The sequence below is a fragment of the Salmo trutta genome, chromosome 3, assembly GCF_901001165.1.
Source record: "Salmo trutta chromosome 3, fSalTru1.1, whole genome shotgun sequence".
Taxonomy (NCBI): Eukaryota; Metazoa; Chordata; class Actinopteri; order Salmoniformes; family Salmonidae; genus Salmo; species Salmo trutta.
The window spans coordinates 52,978,714-53,001,884 of record NC_042959.1 but is presented as its reverse complement, the minus strand read 5'-3'; the positions used below and the strand labels follow the sequence as shown (position 1 = coordinate 53,001,884).

The 23,171-nt window shown below is 45.2% G+C and overlaps 1 protein-coding gene across 12 annotated transcripts in view; it reads right to left on the bottom strand.

The window, feature by feature from the left end:
- The window catches only part of LOC115178333 (ras/Rap GTPase-activating protein SynGAP-like), a 109,674-nt gene that overhangs the window by 31,820 nt on the left and 54,683 nt on the right, over nt 1-23,171 (bottom strand). For 7 of the 12 annotated variants that reach the window (XM_029739520.1, XM_029739550.1, XM_029739512.1 and 4 more), the window contains 14 exons: nt 17,390-17,484; nt 15,784-15,905; nt 9,922-10,075; nt 9,240-9,338; nt 7,218-7,457; nt 6,641-6,970; nt 3,833-3,977; nt 3,567-3,711; nt 3,128-3,364; nt 2,696-2,897; nt 2,170-2,399; nt 1,655-1,868; nt 719-1,315; nt 80-520 (listed from right to left, as the gene is read on the bottom strand). In XM_029739520.1, coding sequence (XP_029595380.1) covers nt 80-520; nt 719-1,315; nt 1,655-1,868; nt 2,170-2,399; nt 2,696-2,897; nt 3,128-3,364; nt 3,567-3,711; nt 3,833-3,977; nt 6,641-6,970; nt 7,218-7,457; nt 9,240-9,338; nt 9,922-10,075; nt 15,784-15,905; nt 17,390-17,484 — 3,251 coding nt within the window. Of the gene's footprint in view, nt 1-79; nt 521-718; nt 1,316-1,654; nt 1,869-2,169; nt 2,400-2,680; nt 2,898-3,127; nt 3,365-3,566; nt 3,712-3,832; nt 3,978-6,640; nt 6,971-7,217; nt 7,458-9,239; nt 9,339-9,921; nt 10,076-15,783; nt 15,906-17,389; nt 17,485-23,171 lie in introns of all 12 variants that reach the window. The other 5 variants (XM_029739481.1, XM_029739495.1, XM_029739504.1 and 2 more) reach the window with 5 other exon arrangements.

The following is a 23,171-nucleotide window of genomic DNA, read 5'->3' as shown; positions in this document are numbered from 1 at the left end:
ATAACAGTGACAGCTATGAGCTTGTTGTCAGATTTAAGGGTACATTGAATTACACAATAGAGTACAATAGCCTGCATACCTGTTTGCTGATGGAAGGTTTAAGCAGGTGCTGTTGCTGTGGTTGTTGCTGTTGCTGCTGCTGCGATTGCTGTATGGTCGTTGTAGTGCCTCCCTGTGGCCCCTGGGGGCCCTGGCTCTCCCTGACAGAGCTCTGCTGGTGTGGCAGTCCAGGGGCTGTGTTGTCTTTGACCGACAGCTGTTGCCGCGGTGCCTGTTGCCGACCTCCGTAGCCCGACTCTGGCGATAGGTTGGCACTGGGCGGTCGTGTCTTAGCGGATGGTGTGGGAGCAGCAGCCGCACTGACAGACAGCTGATGGGAGGTCTGGGATTTGACGCGTTGAGCGGAAGGCGGGGCGATGGAGCTCTGGCGCACGGGCTGGACTGTGGAGGGGGGTGTGGCCAGGGAGGAGTGGGAGGTACCAGTCTGAGAGGCCATGCCCATCTGCTGTTGAAGATTATCCTAACAAAGACAATTAGAGAACACCAAGTTATCCTGGTTCAACCTGTTTCAGATGTTTACATTATGCTAATCCTATTAATGTAGGCTACAAACAAATGTTGACTTAAATTATTATCATGTAGGAGAGACAAAAAGGCTAATTTGCACAAAAGTAGAACATGATTGTAAACACATTCTTGACCTTAAATTAATCCATACCTGCCCGTGCATGGACAGTTGCCGCCGTGCGTAATCAGCCCTGCTGTAGTCGTCGCTATAGCTGTGTGAGTGGATAATGGCTGGCTGACCCAGGTGCCCTGCCCCGGTCCTTAGGGTGGACAGGTCCTCGCTGCGGGAGAACCCCCCGTGGGCGAACTGGGGGATGTAGGCCTGGTGCGAGCCACCTTGGTCAGGCTCCGGAGCCAGGAGCAGGGGCGGCGGGAGATGGGCCCTGCTGTGCTGGTGGTGAAGGTGGGGTCCATCTGCAGTGCCGGTGGCCAGGTGAAACAGGGGGTTCTGGAAGGAGAGCGGGTATCTCAGGGCGGCGGCCTGCTGCTGCTGCTGCTGGGACAGCGAGTCGGTGGTGGTGCCCATCTGGCTCAACTGGCTCAGCCGTAGGCCCCCTGACATGCTGGATCCCCCCGAGCCGGCCGAGTGGCGGCCCCCGGCCCGGAGCTGGCCGCTCAGGCCCGAGCCCAGGCCTCCTCCACCCTGGCTGCTGAGCCCTCCGAAGCTGCCCATGCCGGTGATGGAGGCCTGGGAGGAGTTGAGCATGGCCACCGACTGCAGGTTAGACACGCTGTTCATTGTGGAGTCCTGGAGGTCCATCATAGATATACACTTTATTGACACTGAGCACCTAGACTAGATTGATATAGCTAACACCCTTGTGTGCCCAATTCTAAAGTGCCAATAAGTTGATTAAGTGTTTTATCTATTGAGAGGGGTGGTTGTATGCCTGAATTGCATGTCCCATGACTTACCACTAAGGTACATGCATAATTTTCCTATGAGCGCACAGCTGCCATACTATCCTGCAGTCGTCTGCCAGACTTGGCTACCACATGGAAAGGAGATGTGCAGTTCACATAGTTTCCTGTAGAACATGGCTCCTAACATATCTTAATGCTATCAAAACTCTAGAATTCAACTAACCTTGTGGTCTGGCTCGGTGATATCGGAGCTACTGGTGCAGTAGGCAGGGCTGGATCGGGCCAAGGGAGGGCGGGTTACATAGAAAACGTCTTTGGAGGCTCGATGTGGGTGATCGCGCTCTTGGAAACTCAGCTGAGCATGAGCACGAGACGGCATGACCCCCCCACTGGACACACCAGATGTAGGGGAAGGCAAGCGAGTGATATCTATGGAGCTTAAGAAAGGCAACAACACATGGCAACAGATTGGAGAAGACGATGACAAGGTTATAGGTGTATTACAAGTTTGGCACAACCCAACTACAGCCTTATGGCGGGAAAGGCAAAACTTCAACAAACCAACCAACCAACCAACCATCCTCCTAGGGCTGGTTTCCCCAACACAGATTAAACCTAATCCTAGACAAAAAAGTATGTTCAACGGAAATTCTCCATTCAGTGTTTTTTTGTCCAGGACTATACTTAATCTGTTTCCAGGAAATAGGCCCATAGGATTAAATAAAGCCAGGGCACTACCTGTTGAGATCCTTCATCATGAGATTCTGGAACTCCGAGGAGACTCCCCTGTGGAAGCTGGGTCGTGAGAGCAGCCTCTCCGTCTGTCTCTCATGGACTCTATCTGTCTGGTTCTGGTGGCTGGGCTGCCTCTGCAGGTGGGGGTTACGCAGGGCCATGCTGATGTCATTCAAGAGGCGGGGCAAGGGACCCAGTTTGATAATGGCATCCTGTGGGTTAGGGTTAGAAGACTGACATGAATACAAGTTAGCAATGATAATGGGAAAAGCATTCAAATGGTCAATTTTTTTTAAGTATCTTATCCTTGAAAATTGCAAGTATACTTAATCATTCCATTCATTCTACTGACTCATACTTTCAGATTACTGGTGTGTCAAGACCACACATAGTTATTTTATTGTACTGATTCCTAATTGGACTCAATCATTATTGAATAACACCACATTAGTTATCTGTAACTTGTACTTTTTTTAATTGGTCATATTTTAGAGGTTATACTGTTAATATTTACCCTGATCCTCCCTACCTTGCTGAGCTGGGCCATGACCTCCCAGAGGAGGCTGTGCAGTATGGACAGCTCCCTGCCCAGGTCGATGTAGCCCTCGAAGCCCCCCGCGTTGCTCACACTGTCCAGGTTGGAGATCTCATAGAGGAACTGTTGCATGGAGCCCCACTCCATCTCTAAGAACTCATTCATGAAGCACATGTACTCCTCTTTCATACCAAACCTGAGGGAGTGAGAGAGAGAGAAGAAGAGTCAAAATGCTGTATACTCACAGAGATTACATCATTGGCTGGTTTCCCGGACACAGACCGCACTTTCAATGGAGAATCTACATTGAGCACGCTTTTTAGTCCAGGATTAGGCTTAATCTGTGTCCCGGAAAAATACTCAAAATATTACAAAAGTTTTAGCATAAGCACAACATTATAAGTTGTAGTGAATGAATGAACTGACTTGGAGAAGTTGGCCAGGTTCTGCACCACTTTGGAGATGAGGGTGAGCGTGCGTGACGTCTGCTCGTCTGGGTACTCCTGGGTCAGGTTGAACAGGGAGGGGGACATGACGGCCGGACACAGGAAGCGCAGGAAAAGGGAGCCACTGATTAGGCGGTCTGCGATGTCCTCCCTCCCCCTCTCCGCACAGCGCACCCTCCACGAGGCAAACACCTCCTTCAGCTCTCGAGGAAACACACTGCAGAGAGATACAAATATTCAGTGTGTTATTATCATTTGATAGGATATTCTGTTTTAGTCAGGCAGTGTATCCCAACTACTGAATGAAAATCTGGTGTTCAACAATCAAAATTCTGTAAATAAGTCTTTGGGTGCTGTGGCCCAGGAGTAATCCTACTTGAATGAAAAAAAGAGTAAGCACTCATATGTCATCTACTGACCAATGGGAGTTGACGATTTTGCAGAGTGCTAGTTCGCAGCACATGCGGAGATTGGCTTGGTGATCTGGAAGGACAGAGGGTGGTGTCCTCATGGGGTCCACCTCACAGTTCTCTTCTGATTCGTACAGTGCCCTTATGAACTCCCCTGAAACAAGCACAATATCACTGACCATTAGGCAAACACAGAAAAATAATGAATATATCACAACAAGAACAGTTCAACAACATGTATTGAGTGATTAATGTGAAGCATTCGAAGGCCACACCTATTGCATCCTTGAGGTACTTATGTCCAATCAGCTTGAGGTACTCTTCTATGGCTTTGGTGGCCAGAGTGTTCTCTCTGAAGATAAGGTGTTCTCGGTCAATGAATCTATCTACCTCACACATCGCCATGTCCGAAAGAAAATCCTGGGAAAAAACAAAACGTCAACATAGCATAGACTTTCTTTTTAAAACATCCAATTATAATCTATTGGGTACTCTCAAATTCAATTTTGAGGATATAACGCCTCTCCTCAGGTCAGAATGTAATTTGTTATCTCTTTTGGCTTATGGTTTGGTAAGAAAACCAAGAAGTAGTCAAACTAATGTTCATTTTGTAGTTCATAGTGCCTTAAAGATAGAATCCGCAGGTTGTGGGCGCCCCCATGCCGCCCCACTTCTTCTGTTGTGTTTTCACTTTGAACGAAAACAAGGGGATTGAGCCCTGAACCGCCTTGGGCTGGCCTTCTGGGCAAGGTGTGTCTTCGCACTAAATCCTGTCTACTCGAACGACCCTGCTGCCATGCTCCAGAGCTGGAGAGGAAGTGAAAGTCACTTGCAAGCTACAGCCGCCAGAAACAAATACAGAGCAGAGGAAGCCAACAAGCTAGCTAACTTGTTTGCAGATAAACTGTCCTGGTAGCAGGGTCAGCATTTTCAGAAAATGTAGACAGAAACAAGCATCATTCTCTTCTTGGATCTGAATCAACTCGACCCCAAAAGAGAAAAAGAAGCGAGAAAAGGACTGCTCATGACCAATCCAGGAACCGGATAAACATAGGAATTAATTTTGAAAGGTGGAAGAGTGATGCCGAAATGGCCACCATTCTCATGAACAGGTAGGTAAATGTTGGGTTGCGTTTTTAGCCTGTGTTTTTTAGCTACATTAGCTGCTAACCTTAGTGTGTTCAATGTTCATGTCACGTCCTGACCAGCAGAGGGAGTAATTGTATTAGTTTTGGTCAGGATGTGGCAGAGGGTTTGTGTTTTTGTATGTATTTCTACGTTCTGTCTAGTTTAGTTTTCTGTTTAGGTGTTGGACTCTCAATTGGAGGCAGGTGTTTCTAGTTGCCTCTGATTAAGAGTCCTATAATTAGGTGTGTGTTTGGTTTGGGTTTTGCGGGTAGTTGTTTTTGCACTGCGTTTTGTTAGCCTGCAAAACTGTTCCTGTCGTGTTGCTGTATTTTCTTGTTTTTCCGTGGTCAACGTCCTTTAATAAATATGTTGTTGAACACGCAACCCGCTGCGCCTTGGTCCATTCCTGACGACACCTGTGACAGAACTACCCACCATACCAGGACCAAGCAGCGGAGGAATTCTGGCGAGGACTGGGGAACACGGCGGGTAAGGGAGCCTGAGAGGCAGCCCCAAGAATTTTTTGGGGGGGGGCACACGGGCTGTTTGGCGGGGCGAGATTGGAGACCCTGGCCAGCTCCCCGTACCCTTTTTGGACAGAAACAGACTGGACAGGTCCCGTGCTTTGGGGTAGGTGCTGTGGAGAGGCCTGGTATTTTCAGGCCGGTATGCGCAGTACCAGCGCCCCGCATGTGCCAGGGGAGAGTGGGCATCGAGCCTGAAGGGGTGATGCCAACCCTGCGCTCGAGACCGCCAGTGCGCCTCTACGGTCTACACGAACTAGCCTTGAGGTGCATGTCTCCAGGCTGGCACGTCCTGTACCAGCCCCACGCATCAGGCATCTTGTTAGCCTGCAAAACTGTTCCTGTCGTGTTGTTGTATTTTCTTGTTTTTCCGTGGTCAACGTCCTTTAATAAATATGTTGTTGAACACGCAACCCGCTGCGCCTTGGTCCATTCCTGACGACAGATGTGACAGTTCAAGCTTTCTAACATGGCTACTTAGCTAGCTAGCCGACATCTTTTGTATTTGGACTGTTTTGTACTCAAAGAATCTAATGATAACTAACTACATCATGTATACACTGCATAAACCACACAAGATGCCCAATGCCTTTATTTCAACTAGTTAACGTTAGCTAGTTACTTAAAGGTAGATATACAGATCGTTGACATGATAGTGTGTGTGGTTTGTAGATGATAATGCTAGCTAGCTAGATGGTTGACAGCATTTTCAACCTAGGACCACCCAAACAATGCATCATCTAGCTATACATTCGGTACAGTGACATCACACAAACATTTATTTCTCAGGGAGATACTGGTGGAGACAGTCTGATTTCGAAAGGAACCTGAGGTTGTAGAAGTTGTCGTTGTGGAAAAATCCAAAAGTGAGGTAAAAAGAGGCTATGGAATGTTTTGTTATGTTTTGTGATTCAATAATAATTTGATTGGTAATCGACCAATGGAAGCAATGTTTGCCTGTTCAGCACATTACCTACATAGCATGGCATTGAGTCCTACCATGAACTGCCCAACTTCAAGGACTGAATGAATATCCAGTGTGGGCAGTAAAGTAAACAATGGCTCGTCTGCATGACATATTGGTAGAACATGGGCCATCAAGTAATAGAATGGTTTCATTAGCATGACACATGTTACACTGGTTACATCGCAACACCACATCCTATGTATTTAAAGAATACGGTTATGGCACTGATCTATTTGGCAGTAATGCCCCCCCCCCCCCATTTAGCAGCCGAAGTCAACAGATCATGGTGATTTGCGGCGGTTGAATTAATATAAGGTGCCATCGATATTATGTTATCAAATCATAAACAGCATTTATCTGGTATATACACAGGATACAGTGAGGTGTATACAGGAATATGACCTTCCATTGTACCGTGTACTACTGAAGTAACAACTTGTTTAATGTTTCATGCCAATACTTACCTTTGCTTTCCCCGTGCTCTGTAGTATGTGGACCAGCGCACAGGCCACCTCTTCTTTACTCTTCACGCTCAGTAGAGGCTCCAGCACCGCACACAAAGTCCGGTAGTTATTGGTAACATACTCGGCAAACTCTTTGTACAGCTCCATGGGCAGGATACTCATGGTCTGGTAACGGGACTTGAGGCGTAGGGAGGCATTGATGATCTTGCCCCCTGCTTGACCCTTGGCCAGGACGCTAGGCTGGATGACGGGGTACCACTGCTCCACAAACTGTCGGCCCGTGATGCTGGAGATAGGGATACTGACCAGTCCCAGGTATGTGCTCTTTTCCTAATAGAAGAGGGGAAATAAGGCATAAATCAGAGAAACTTAATGTGGGATTTTGTGGTCAAGAGTTATGGGGTCTGGGCCATTAAGAAAGAGGAGAAGAAGACAATAGTAAATGAAACTAAAGTATATTTATTCATCTTAATCATTGGGCAAGTTGCTGTCATTAAACCCCAGCAGTGCTTTAACCAGTCTGCAAAAATGTAATTTTAACCAGTTTTGCACACTGGTGAGAGAGTTGTCCCTTCACCTTGCGTCTCTTCTTGTCAGTCTCCTTGTAGAGATGAAGGCGTAGGTTGCGGACGGCTGGCAAGTTGTTGAACTCAAAGTGCTCACCCCAGAACACGGTGTCAGTCCGGGGCTTGCTGGTGGTGCGTGCGTAAAGCATGTCGTCCAGACAAAGTTCGCAGTAGTAGCGCTTCTTGGCGGGAAGCTCCCGCGCCTCAATGATCCAGAGTTTCAGCACGTTGTCCACCCTCCGACTGTTGTCCTGAAGAGGGGCAAGGAGAGGGTGGCAAAAGGACAAGGCAGAACAGGGAGGAAAGAAAACCAAAGGGAAAAAGACCAAAGAGAAAAAGAAAGCCAAAGGGAGATTGAGGGTTGAGTGGGTTAAGAACAGTGGTGTAAAGTACTTAAGTAAAAATACTTTAAAGTACTACTTAAGTAGTTTTTTGGGGTATCTGTATTTCACTATTTATATTTAACTTCACTACAGTACATTCCAAAATAAAATAATGTCTTTTTTACTCCATACATTTACCCTGACAACCAAAAGTACTCGTGACATTTTGACATGAAAATGGTCCAATTCACACACTTATCAAAAGAACATCCCTGGTCCTCCCTACTACCTATTATCTGGCGGACTCACTAAACACAAATGCTTCATTTGTAAATTATGTCTGAGTGTTGGAGTGTGCCCCTGGCTATTCGTCAATAAAAAAATACAATTGTGCCGTCATGATTGCTTAATATAAGGTATTTGAAATGGTTTATACTTTTACTTTTGATACTGAAGTATATTTTAGCAATTTCATTTACTTTTGATACTTAAGTATATTTAAAACGAAATACTTTTAGACTTTTACTCAAGTCGTATTTTACTGGGTGACTTTCACTTTTACTTGAGTCATTTTCTATTAAGGTATCTTTACTTTTACTCAAGTATGACAATTCAGTACCTGATTAAGAACAGTCTAAGAACAAAATACACACATACGGATGGAGATAAATTAGATAACACATATGTACTGGAGGCATGAGAGACAGAAAGTGGATGTGTGATTGGTAATGTTGCAGCAGAGAGCTGCATTTTCTGAACATGTTTACAAAGAGCCAACTATGTCTGAAATCCCCCCATGGGAGGAGAGCGTGCTGTGCAGATTGCACAGAGTGATGTTTTAGTCAGGGGTAAGTCATTTTAACTAGTCTGAAATGCCACTGGATCGCTCAGCCCCGGCTTAGCTCAGCTCTTAATACCGAATTTAGATTGCTAAGTATATCACCAATTTTCCAAAGATGTTATTTCTTAAGTACTCCATTGGTATGCCGCCTGACAATAAATGTGGACGTCCGCCGATACAACCCTTTCAACCGTTCATCATGAATTTCAATAGGAAGAAGAATGGAGAGCGGCTGTCTGCCCAGCGATGGTTTGCGAAACTAAATGAACATCCTGGTCTCTATCGACGTCGCACCTCGTCTTATCTCTCCCATCATTTATCTGGTTGGAGATCCATGAGGGTGCTGAGGAGATTTTGGAGCCCCGTGTCGAGTCCTTGGAGCCCCGTGATTCAGCCAGGAACCCTGCAGTCACAGCATCTGGATGAGTCAATCCACTCGGGCTGATGTTTCCTCTCGGTTTGCCTTAATAACTGCAGCTCCCTTGCTGCCATCAAGAGCAGTTATCTGTCTCGCGTAATGTCTCTTTTGATAAGAGGGAGGGGGGGAGGGGCCTATTACGCAGACCTAGGAGATCAAGCTGAGCTGAAATTAGAAGATCTGTTTTAATCAACCGCATCTAAAGTCCTGAGTTTGCGTCTTTTTAGTTCTTTATTTAACTCTGATGATAGTGTAGAAGTGCTGTGTTTTAATATGTACTGTATTTGATGACTATACATTACAGATATAGACAAACAGAGAGCACATGGAGGTTACAGTAAACAAAATGAGGAAATGCTCATATTGACACAGACATATTGAAGACAGGGGAGAAGGAGAGAAGCACTGACAGACAGAGAAGTAACTTAATTTCTCGTCCTTGTTTCCCCACCTTGTTGGGTTTGACAGCTCTCTGAAGATTCTCGATCCATTTGTCTCTCTCTGCACCCGAGCGACATGCAAAGCACTTGGTTCCTGAAGCCGTAGTCACCTGAGGTTACCAACGGTAACATCAACAGCCACAACCATTAGCAACTTGGGAGAAGATGACAAGTGGCATAACAACGTCCTTTAATCATAGAGACTTGTGTCATGTACACGTCGGCTATGGGAAAGTGAGCCATGCAGGGAAAGCCGTTTTCACAACAAATTTCTGTGACAAATCAACTTGGGACATGAGCTCATTTCGAGCTGCTTGTTGGCTTTCAGTTTGATATCTCTTCCACAGATAACTAGATTTAAAAAAATCCCAGCCTTATTCAATAAATCCTTTTGTTGATGCCAATGGAGAGACTTCTACCCAACATTAGTAGCATTAGTAACAATAGTAGACAGACCTGGGTTCAAATGCTATTTGAAATCTTTAATATGTGTCCATGTGTTTGCTTTAGCCTGCCTGGAGTGGCAGATGGGCAGGATTTGAACTTTCTTTTCTTCTATTAGTTCCATTGCACCAGGCAAGCTCAATCAAGCCCAGCAAAATGATTTGAAATGATTTCAATTAGTATTTGAACCCAGGTTTAATTAGTAGCGCTATCTGTGTTCATCGTGTGTGTGTGTCGTGTCAGCCTCACCTCGAAACAGTACTCCTGTCCCAGGATGCTGGAGTGGACGGGCTTGATGATGGCGTCCTCGTCCAGGGTGAGGTCCAGCGCCTCGGCTGCGCTGCTGGGAGACAGCAAGGACTCATGGGAGTGGGACTCTTTGAAGCTCTGCATCAGGCGCGTTCTGGGTGGGGAGCAGAGACACAGTGAGAGGAGCAGAGTGAGTCCCATACATTACATTACACAGCATCAAGGATACAGTACACAGCATTCTGAACTGTGGTTATAAAGGGTAACTCTCCCACAACCAAACAGCCACATATACACTACCGGTCAAAAGTTTTAGAACATGTCACTGTCATGCCCTAATCTGTTTCACCTGTTCCTGTGATTGTCTCCACCCCCTCCAGGTGTCGCTTATTTTCCCCAGTGTATTTATCCCTGTGTTTCCTGTCTCTCTGTGCCAGTTCGTCTTGTATGTTTAGTCAAGTCAACCAGCGTGTTTTTCCCGTACTCCTTTTGCTATTCTCTTTTTCTAGTTCTCCTGGTTTTGACCCTTGCCTGTTTCTGGACTCGCCTGCCTGACCTTTCTGCCTGCCTTGACCACGAGCCTGTCTGCCACTCTGTACCTCCTGGACTCTGATCTGGTTTTGGCCTTTTGCCAACCATTCTCTTGCCTACCCCTTTGGATTATTAAACATTGTAAAACTCCAACCATCTGCCTCCTGTGTCTGCATCTGGGTCTCACCTTGTGCCTTGATAGTCACGTCTACTCCCGCTCCTCCCCTCCGGCATTCGACGTCGCCCGTATACTAACCACCGATCCTAGGATCCATCATTACGCACACCCGCCATCAAACATTACGTGCACCTGCACGTCATCATGAAGCATCACTGACTCCAAAAATTGAAGCAGCAGGAAAACAATATCTCCCAGACAGTCGACAAGCAGGGATACCTTCTACGTCAACACCATGACCAGCTGGCACAATTGGGGACGGCTATGGAAGAGGTTCTTCGCAGTGTGCGACATCTCGAACATACCCGGGAGGCGTTGCCGTCAACTAGCGGAGGATACTCTACAACCAGTCGACCCAGCGAGCCAGGACAACAGCCCATTCAGCAACCCACTCAGGTCAGCGATGACATTTGTTCCTCCCGGATAAATTGACGGCACCCCATCTAAATGCCGTGGCTTCCTACTTCAGTGCTCCCTCTACTTTACGCACCAGATGGGAGCCCCACCACCGAGAGTTCCAAAGTTGCCACGGTTATTTTTCTGCTGCCTGAGCGGGCGTTGGAATGGGCCACAGCTGTCAGGAGAGAGGAGGGAAGGAGCGGGAGTAGATGTGACAGTACCCCCCCCCTCGATTCCTTCCATGCAGTGAGTTGTGGGCGTACTCTGGCCGTCACACCTCCACTGGTTTGAGCCCCTTCCAGTGTGTTCTGGGTTTTCAGCCAGACTGAAGCTCCTGCAGTTGATGAGTGGTTCAGGTGCGAGAAAGTGTGGAGCGATGCCCACGTGAGACTCCAGCGTGCCGTCCACCGTCAAAAGGAGCAGGCAACCGCCGCCCCCCCCGTTCCTCTACCAGGAACCTCCCACTCTGCCTGTCCTGCAAGAAGCTGAGCCCCCAGTTTGTTGGGCCACTCAAGGTTCTCCGGAGGGTCAACGAGGTGACGTATAGGTTACAGCTTCCCAGTGACTACCGTATCTGCATCACCGCCTGGTATGGAAACTGCTTGGCTTCCAACCGCAAGGCGCTACAGAGGGCAGTGCGTACGGCCCAATACATCACTGGGGCCGAGCTCCATGCCATCCAGGACCTCTATACCAGGCGGGATCAGAGGAAGGCCCTAAAAATTGTCAAAGTCTCCAGCCACCCAAGTCATAGACTCTTCTCTCTGCTTTCGCACGGCAAGTGGTACCGATGGACCAAGTCTGGAACCAACAGGACCCTAAACAGCTTCTACCCCCATGCCATAATACTGCTAAATAGCTAGTCCGTGTAGCTATTGGTTAACTATTTCACTATCTGCATTGACACTTTTTTTGCATCTCTTATGACTCATCACATATGTTACTGTTTATTATCTATCCTGTTGCCTATTCACTTTATCCCTACCTTTATCCTGTACATATCTACCTCAATTACCTCATACCTCTGCACATCAACTCAGTACTGGTACTGCGTGTATATAGTCAAGTTATCGTTACTCATGGTGTATTTATTCCTCGTGTTATTATTTTTCAATTTTTTTCTCTACATTGTTGGGAAGGGCCTGTAAGTAAACATTTCACTGTTAGTCTACACCTGTTGTTTACGAAGCATGTGACAAATACAATTTGATTTGATTAGGGGGATGATTAAGTCAACAAGGCAACTGGCACCATGTGGCCAAAAAAATGCAACCACTGTCAATATTTTTCATTTGAATGTCGGTACACACTTCTTGCACTAAAGGGACTACCCTCTGTTTAAAGCTCCCTACAATCTCACTAACAAATCGAACTGTGACAAGGGGAGTGGAATACAATCAGTCATTGAGGGCACAGAGAGCCAGAGATCTTTCATAACGGCAGGCCCAGTGGAGTTTTTTTGAGATACACTTGAGCATATCTGATTCTGAAAATATTAGAAACAGCACGCAACCATTCTGCTTTTCATGCCAAAGGAATCCGTCTGTACTCACAAATTCTGTGTTATGTGAGCTTGAAAAGAGGTCACATCAAAAAACAATGCGCTGCTAGTCTCACAATGGATCTAATTGTCATCTGAAGAAGTAAACACATTAGCATTCAATTAGAGTTTCACTGGATTAGATTAGATTTGAGCATAACCACAATAGTGTTATCATGATAGTTCTTGGACAACAAAGCTATATTTCTATTGACAGCCATACTCTATGCAACACGTGCATAGAATTGTCCATGACGCTTGCCCGCCATGCCCGCCCACACTGACTTATACATACAGACACACACACACCGATTATGCCACAATGCCACTGAACTGAAGAGGAGACAGATACAGAATGACAGAAAGGGGACCGACAGAGACCACAACACAGAAAAGCAGAGAAAAGAAAGTAACAGTCTCCCTACTATGATGTCCCTGATGCATCCAGCTCTCTCACGTTCTCCCTGTGCCACTGTTTTTGTGGACATTCACTTGTAATGTGCATCAGCACATAGAATACTTACAGTGGAGTGGGAAAGAGAGAGAGAGAGAGAGAGAGAGAGAGACAGTGGCAGTTCTAGACCATTTCAACTGGGGGGGCCAAGCTGGGGCCAGTTGTACTGTTAGAGGGGCCAGTTACATTAGACGTTAATGTTGTCATATCGTTTTCTTCACTGCATTGCAGGCATTATCAGGCAAAAGACCATGTCCATAATCATCATCGTTGCCACTGTCTAATAACGGATGTAAAAAAAGAACAATAGCAAAAATTTGTTCCTTAAAAATTATTTCATACTCCACATTTAGGGGGGCTACAAGGGGGTCCAAAATTGTTGTCACAGGGCCACTGGCCCCCCCTGGCCCCCTGCCCAGAACTGCTAGTGGAGAGAGAGTGAGAGAAAGATAAGAGAGAGATGTGGAGAGAGCGATAAAAATAGATCCAAAGAAATGAGTCAGAATGCGAGAAATAAAGGACAGTGGGGGAGGGCGAGAAAGGGAGGGCGAGAGAGACAGAGGGAGAGAGAAGGAGAGGGGGAAGACGGTGGGAGAGAGAACCTCTCAGAGGAAATCAAGTTGTTATGTAAACTGTGGGTACTTTAGAGAAGAAGGGAGTGACAGGGTCGATGAGAAAACAGAGAGAGAGACTAAGAGAGATACAGTTGAAGTCGGAAGTTTACATACACCTTAGCCACATACATTCCGTTTTTCACAATTCCTGACAGTTAATCCTAGTAAAAGTTCCCTGTCTTAGGTCAGTTAAGATCACCACTTTATTTTAAGAATGCGAAATGTCAGAATAATAGTAGAGAGAATAATTTATTTCAGCTTTTATTTCTTTCATCACATTCCCAGTGGGTCAGAAATTTACATACACTCAATTAGTATTTGGTAGCACTGCCTTTAAATTGTTTAACTTGGGTCAAACGTTTTGAGTAGTCTTCCACAAGCTTCCCACAATAAGATGGGTGAATTTTGGCCCATTCCTCCTGACAAAGCTGGTGTAACTGAGTCAGGTTTGTAGGCCTCCTCACACGCTTTTTCAGTACTGCCCAAAAACTTTCTATGGAATTGAGGTCAGGGCTTTGTGATGGCCACTCCAATACCTTGACTTTGTTGTCCTTAAGCCATTTTGCCACAACTTTGGAAGTATGCTTGGGGTCATTGTCCATTTGGAAGACCCATTTAACTTCCTGACTGATGTCTTGAGATGTTGCTTCAATATATCCACATAATTTTCCTCCCTCATGATGCCATCTATTTTGTGAAGTGCACCAGTCCCTACTGCAGCAAACCACCCAGACAACATGATGCTGCCACCCCCGTGCTTCACGGTTGGGATGGTGTTCTTCGGCTTGCGAGCGTCTCCCGTTTTCCTCCAAACATAACGATGGACAATATGGCCACACTCTATGTTTGTTTCATCAGACCAGAGGACATTTCTCCAAGAAGTCCCCACGTGCAGTTGCAAACCGTAGTCTGGCTTTTTTATGGCGGTTTTGGAGCAGTGGCTTCTTCCTTGCTGTGCGGCCTTTCAGGTTATGTCGATATAGGACTCGTTTTACTGTGGATATAGATACTTTTGTACCTGTTTCCTCCAGCATCTTCACAAGGTCCTTTGCTGTTGTTCTGGGATTGGTTGCACTTTTCGCACCAAAGTACGTTCATCTCTAGGTGACAGAACGCATCTCCTTCCTGAGCAGTATGACGGCTGTGTGGTCCCATGGTGTTTATACTTGCGTACTATTGTTTGTACAGATGAACGTGGTACCTTCAGGCGTTTGGAGATTGCTCTCAAGGATGAACCAGACTTGTGGAGTTCTACAAAAAAAATTCTGAGGTCTTGGCTGATTTCTTTTGATTTTCCCATGACGTCAAGCAAAGAGGCACTGTTTGAAGGTAGACCTTGAAATAAATACAGAGGTACACCTCCAATGGACTTAAATGATGTCAATTAGCCTGTCAGAAGCTTCTAAAGCCATGACATAATTTTATGGAATTTTCCAAGCTGTTTAAAGGCACAGTCAACTTAGTGTATGTAGACTTCTGACCCACTGGAATTGTGATAAATTGATAAAGTGAAATAATCTGTCTGTAAAGAATTGTTGGAAAAGTTACTTGTGTCATGCACAAAGTAGATGTCCTTACCGACTTGCCAAAACTATAGTTTGTTAACAAGAAATTTGTGGAGTGGTTGAAAAATGAGTTTTAATGACTCCCACCCTAGTGTATACAAACTTCCGACTTCAACTGTATGTCCGTTCTGTGGCCATACGGCTGTGATGGTTGCCATGGAGAGGTCAGGACTTTTTTATGAAATCTTCCATTGGTATTCTCCATGTATTAAGCTGTCATAAATAATGTACTATGTAAAATGGGAGTGCAGCAGCACTGAAAGGGGCAGTTGTGAAACAAACACTTACTGTCAAGGCTTACTGGTTTCATTAAAGCTAGGAGTAATAGTAAAAGCACAGTACATGCCAGATTGTCCTTGAAAGGTATCCAAAATAGACACAAGAAAGCATCTTTAAGAGTCCCACATACATGTGGACACACAGGTAGGAGTGTACACACACACACACACTTAGAAAGACAAGTTAAGTGCCTGCCTGACCTGCTCCGGAACAGGGAGAGCAGGGAACACACGCACACCCTCACAGAAACACACACAGACACACACACAGACACACACATAGACACACACAGAGACTCGTACCTGTCCTGGTCGGCACTACGGAAGCGGGGGAGGATCATGTGTCGGAAGCTGCTGGTGCGGTCCAGTTTGGGCTGACTCTTAGCCCTCTTGATAGAGCCCTTCAACCTTCTACTGAGGAAACTCTGAACAGGGCAGCCATGGAGAGAGGGAGGAGGAGGTGAAGAATGAGAGGGTGTGAAACAGGGATGGATAGAGGGAGAGAGGGAGGGAGGGGACGCAGGAAAGGAGATAGATCAGAGTTGTAGAGAGGGGGAATAGGGTGAGTAAGGAAAGATCGATATTTCGTGCCCAAAATGGATTGGAAGAAGAACAGAGGACATATGTGATTTAGTGAATGACAGATGCATGAAGGGGGAGAGCAACAGAAAGATTTATTACATATTATATCAGTCATACATCCACAATATAGCAGTAGTAGAATAGTGTAGTATCATCTGGTAACCAACAGTGGGTGGTGTTGTGCCATAAATATACCCACAATCCAACAGCTACACTGGACCTCAGTAAAAATAGGAGCTTCATATTGCAGTGCAGTTTTGTCCTGTGCTTCCATGCAACCATATTCCCCTGATTTTGATCAGCTCATTTAGTCAGTATATAACACAGGTCTAGTCTAACATGCTGTGTGCTGATACTGTGTCTTTTATAAGAAGTGCTGACAGGGAGAACAAGGCTTCAATAGCAGAATGAAAATCAATGAATGATGTCATTCTCCGCAACATGCAGTATAAGTTTCCATACAACTACTATGCAGCCTTTTCCTCTCAGAGTGGAAGGAGAGACATGCTGCTATTGTATCTGAATAACCTCACAATGCTTTTTTTGACAGTCTTACAAAACTGAATCAGCTGAATTCAACCTCTCTCCATGTCTAACGTCCACTCAGATATCAATCTGCACATTACACATCAACATTGAACACTACATTCTGCAAGGAATTGGTCTGAATCGAGACAAACCATTCACTTTTTGTGAGCTTTGTGTCACTGAAGTCTGTTTTTAAAGAAGTGACAAAAAATTTGACTCATTTGCTGACCGTCACAGTAACCAACTGGTAGGACTAGATAAGTCATTCTGGCTTGATTAGCCGGCCTGTCTGACACTTTTAAGCCTCATACAGTCAGAGGAACTGAATCACAGTGGTGGATCACATTTGGCATAGGGAACAGAAAACTCCACAGCATTTGGCAAAGGACGTAACGTGAAGTTTAGAGGGGGTTTCTTCACCACATACAGAAACATCTGAGTCATGTACCTCAATCGGAGGAAGAGGTGCAATATGGCGTCTGGTCACTGGGCTGGAAGCGGCAACCCTCCAGTCCCCCGGCCAATTAGAAGAAGGGGGGGAGTGGGGGAGACTAAGGGACAGGCAGGGGGAGAGGGGCAGTGAGCGAGGGAGAGGGGGAGTACCGACCCCTTTCTTGTAGCGTTGCTGAGGGCAGGAGTGGCCATGGGGGAGGGAGGGGGAGAGAGCGGGTGAGAGGGCGAGGGGGAAGGGAGGGGTTCCACTGGCCCTACGACAGGTGTGTGGTGGGGAGTGGGAAGGGAGGGAGAGAGAGAGGGACGGGGGGAGCGAGCGAGGGCGGTAGGAGGGAGGGGTACTCACGGATTGTCGGAAGGGTTGGGGGGGGGCAGTGGGAGGGATCTCCATGCTTGGCTGCTTCACGTTGGCTATGCTCTTCCGCCGGGCGCGAGCGTTCTCTGAGAGAGAGAGGGAAGAAGACAGGTAAGAGAAAGAGAGAGAGAATCCAAAAGACAGGTGAGAGAGAGGGTGAGCGAGCGAGGGCATGGACTTGGCATATGTGTCAGCGGGGAGACGGGAGCGAAAGAGAGAAGATACACACAGTACAGGCCTACGGTCAGGGGAGAGGAAAAGTGTGAGAAACTGACAAGTAATGTGAAAAACCAGAAGGTGAAGTGAAGGTGGAGTGTGTATAAAAAAAAGCAAGGGAGAGAGCAAGAGAGCGAGGTTAAGGGTGAGAGAAGCAATGCGATGATAATGTCCCATTAGCCCTGATGTCCATCATCCCCTACTTCTTCTCCTCCTACCAGGAAAATGAGGGATGTAGATGGAGAGCTGCATGGGAAGGAAGATGAAAGAGGAGGGGTGAGGAGGGGTGAGGTGAGTGAATTGAAAGGAATGGGTTTTCTGCCTGGCCGTTCGACGAGGCAAACGTTAACAATCTGCACTGAGTGTGGTGGGGGAGGGGAGAGAGGAGGCAGGGACCAAGGGAGGGGAGCAGGGGGAAGCATTAACAAACAAAGCACCTATTGACTTCCGTCCGTGAGTCAGTCCCTAATGCAGTGAATTAGGCAGAAAGGGAATACACTCTGTACTATCCATGATGGATGGCAGAGGAGACCAGTGGCCGGACGGTAGAGAAAATGGATCACACAAGCCCACTCTAACACTCCGTACTATCCATGATGGAAGGCAGAACCCACTGGACACAGACGTCAATTCAACGTCTATTCCACGTTGTTTCAAAGGAATTCCGTTGAAATGACGTGAAAACAACATTCATTCAACCAGTGTGTGCCCAGCGGGAGGAGACCAGTGGCTGGACACAGGAGAAGATCTGTGAAAGGCAAGGAGAAGTTAACTAATGTATGCAGTATCATAGAAAGAAGGGAGCGGGAATGAAAGTGGGAAAGCATCTGAGGCTCGTTCATTTGTCTTTCTTTCTTTCTTTCCCTCCCTATCCCTTTCTCTGCTACCTTCTTTTGAGATAGATCAATGATAACATCGTCATATTTGAGGCTATAAATATTCTTCCTGTCTCTTATTCTCTCTGTCTCTCTCTCTCCCTCTCGTATTCTGTCTCTCGCTTTATCCCACCCTCTCTTCTCCCTCTCTCTTTCATCTGCTCTCTTTCTTTCCCTCCTTCTCTCGCTCTCCCTGGTTTTGCTATCACACAGACACGCAAATACTCAGGCATACACACACACACTCCTCCTCTCTCCCACGCAGCTATTTTACATAATTCAAAAGTGCATTTATCCTCTCCTCTCTCCAGCCTCTCATCGCTCTCTCTTTCCTCTCCTCACTCTTCACGTTTTCCCATGGTTCCCGTCTTTCCCCTTTACTTAGTAATGTATCTCGTCTCCGCCATCCTTCTCCTTCATCCTCCTTTCATTTATCTGCATTCCTTCTCTTTATCTGGTCTCGACATTCCCTCCACTTCTCAAAATGTCAATCTTTTCTCATGACTCTGCTGTCATGCTACTTTCCTCTGCCCACGCACTGAGCTGAGCGAGCGCCTTAGGGAAGGATCCTCATTGTGATGATAACCAAGTCAACGAATCACAGAGGGTTATGAAATCCAAAAGGGTGCATGTCCATTATACACAGCGGAAAATCTCAAGACCAATGAACCAACTGATAGTCCATCATTGTCCTTTGTAAATATGGGTAGCACACATGATCTTAATTTGATCACTCTTTTGTTTCTGAGAATTTTCCTGCACAGCAGGACATTTTTACTTGTGGTGTATTTCAGCTTAAAAAGGCTTCTTACGTTTGTAATTTCCACTTAAAAATGTCTGAAAAATTTGCCCTAATGAAAAATATATCAACCTCTACAAAAATGTCCATTAGTTATCAACAACATAATATTTCCTCTTGCTCCAGAATTGTTTTCCAGCTGTAGCAAACTGGCTCAAATTAAGATCCTACATCTGTATTGAGGTAGTTATCATACTAAGGGACCTGAGTATTTCTGACCACATAACCTAACCAGGAAAACTACAGGCTCTAGTCACCCTGGTGTCATGATCTGTTATGACAGAGACAAAACATCATTTTTAAGGACCAGAGTTTTTCCTGACTATGTGACCTTTTCCTGGTCAGTTCACATAGTTAGGAAAATGGCAGGACAAAAGTCATTATGTATGAACTCCAAATACAGCCCCAGTCAAAATGCAACATAAACTAAGAGGTGTATCATTTCCTCCTGGAACTATTGTTCCCAAAACAAATGAGTTTTCCTAGAGCAAGTAGACTGTAGCCATGCCTGAGTAGCTAAATGAAAATTCAGCTGGTATCCCTCCTACAGTCCTAAGGTGTGACTGCTCTGTGGCTTTAGCTAGCTAGGCATTTAGAGAAGCTGGAAACAGTCAGCAACTTGGCGTCGTGCTCTCTCCCTGAGGGTGAAAACGTTGTCCTTTGTTGCCAATTTAGATTCATAAGATTATCTGAAAATATTGGTCTCATGGAGGATTTCATTGGGCAAAACCTTTACTCTTTTCAACGCTTAGTCTGCTATGTGAAAGAGATTATTCAAAAAGACAGCAAATGTTATTCTTATGAATGTGGATTTAGATCGTCCAGATAATCCATCGTTAGATGCTCTACTGATGGTCATACTATCAACAAACTATCTGTTGAGAAGCAACAGTTAGGGTTAGGTTTAGAATAAGGGTTAGGTAATGGTTAAGATTAGGGGTAGCGTTAGGGCTAGGGTTAGTAGATAGTTAGTTGAAATGTTGCTGATAGTCTGTAGAGCATCTACAGATGGACTATCCAAATAAAGTGTCACCGCTGGTTGTCATGGGTTACCCCTCTCGAAATCTTTGGATTTTGTGTTCTGATATGATTGGCTAATGAACCCTTTTGTTCGATTTGAAAGTGCACAGAGCCTTGCAGCGTGACGGTGAGTTTACGGAAATAGGAAATAGTTCAGCAAGGTCGTTCCGTATCTGCTGTTCACCACCATTGGCCTTCACTCAAAGCTCTCAAATCACAGCGTGAAGCCAAACCTGACATTGTCGAAGTGTTTATACAATAAAGGTTCCGATGCTCCGTACTAACAGAACGAACCCTTGAGATAACCTTTAATAACGCTTGCTAGGCAACACAACAATAATTTGGCAAAGTCTGAGTGTCATTTGGCTCAGTAAATTAAGAAAAGAATGTACATGTTTGGTAATGATTATGAACAAAACACTTAAATATACCTGATAGGCTGCAGTTATTCATAAGAGCTTTGTGCATAATAAAACATTATGATAATATTACTAGGATTAATGATCCGTTTCACTACAATATTTTACTAATATAAAATCGACATTATATTTATTACACCACTTTTTTCTCATTATGGCAAATTGTGCAATCGGCGAGCAAGGGTTTCTGCCCCATTTAAACATAAAGTGTTAATTGCTTTATCTACAAAGGAACAATATTACAGTGTTGAGATTTTGAGTCATTGCGGTTTGACCTCCAAAAGTGGATATTTCAAAGCTTTACAAATGCCAACAGTCTTTGTTCCAATTCCTTAGTGATATGCAAACTTACAAGAAAGGATCTGAGGCAGTGTATTGCAGTGTAGTGCAGTGTAGCGCATACTAATCTCCACTAGTAATGTTCTGTAGTGCTCCGTTCCAATGTCCATACTAGCGTACTACTTAGCATACTACTTGCCCAATGCGTTAGCATACTTCATTCTCGGTGGTATACTTGTGTGTAACAGAGCCACAATGTATAACTGACCAGAGACAACATACTATGGGCAATTTTCTGTTCTATACAGAAAAAGGACAAACCTGCACTTGTTTTTTTCTTTTTTCACTATTCCTTTTGAACCAGGCACCCACAAACTTTTAATTACCACAAACATTTCCTCATACTACAATTTTATGCTCTAAAAATGACATAAGCAGACATAAATGACAAGTGACCTAAGACTGTTGTGTATGGTTCATGGTACACAAGATCATCTGGGGTCTGGGCTAGCTTGTCACTTGGTATTAGGAAAGTGTAATCCCACGTGTCATAGCAGCCATATGTCATTTTTTGAATAAACTGAAATCAGATGTTATGAAGTAGGAGGGGAGAGGGGAATCGTGCTATTGAAATCATAAGAGCATCATGTATGTATTATGATGGGTGAGTCAGACACGTGCAAAATGTAGTCAAGTGTGATCAAACGTACATCCTTTAGGGTCTGTGCTATCCGGGATCCTTGGGATGTCCCTACACCAGTGAAGTTGACATTTTAAATGGTGAAGATTAGGACTGATCCATCCTGCAGTGGGGTGCAGTGCCAGTATAAAAGAAATGGAGCCCACACACTGATAAGCTCAACCACGTACCTTTATTCACAAACATACCTTGACGTTGGAGCTTATGAGTGTACGGCTCTATTTCTTTTACTCATGTCTAACGTAACCACATATCCTCACTTGTTCAGTCATGTCAATGTGTTACTATAACACTTCATGCACTTCATGCTCAGAGTGGGGAGACAAGATGAGTGGGTTGAAGTTGCTTCTAAACACTGATATAGGGTCAGATGTTTTTTCATCCCTACATGGTCCAGGTTATGATGAAAAGATTAGTAATCTGATCCTAGATCTGTTGTTAGAGCAACTTCTACCTTAAGTGGAGACAAATGAGAGGCGTGAATTGTGTGACGTTTTGCAGTAGCACCAGTATTATTTGTGTCCTACATGAACTCCTTAATGGTGTCCAGCAATAATCGACCACATTAAATATTTATTTATGATTATGCGTTAAAAAGCCATCGGTAAAAGGGACTCAATAGGTCCATTTCATTCAATTTCTCACCCAGTCCCTTTTGATCCAAACCCGGGCATCTTTATTTAGTTTCCATGGCAACATTTTTCCAAGTACCTTGCATTTGAGTTACAGACACATAACAAAGCCAGTGAACAGAAAATACACTTAGGAGCCTATAAACTACATCCTACACATTCACCTTCGCAAACGCTAAGCAACAGAGGGAAGAAACACGCTCCAAATGTGGGGGGGAAATGAAAATCTATAGTCATGCTGATATCATTCGGTTATTGTTCATGATATCTGGGGTATACCATGTCTAGTACTACCATAACTGAAATGACAGACAAATGCAAAGCAGTAAAAAAAAAAACATATTGCCTTAGAATGACTTAAATAGTATAGTAGTATATTAAATAGTACTAGGCATTACATAATGAAGGGAGGGTTAGACGAATGTAGAGATGGTTGGAATGAGCCATCTAAAAATAGAGGAGAAAGCAATAAGGTTCTCATTCTTCTGTTACTGCATCTGATTTTACCCCATAGAACCTTTTATACTGAGAACGTGTTCACGGATACAATAGGATGCACATGATGTGTGTGTTCATCTGCAACTGTGCATGCGTTTGTATACGCCGCCTACAGCATACATGATGCCAATGATGCACGTGTGCATGTGCCTGTGTGCATACAGCACAGTTTGCACTGGCATGCACATGGATGTGTGACCATGTCAGTTTGCATTGGCATGTGTTTGTGCGTGTGAATTGGTGCACTCTTTTCCTTCTGAATGTAAATCTGATGTCAAGCCGAAAGCTGAAGATGAAACGTGTGGGTGGCGACAGCTTCCAGCTTAGTCCCTCAG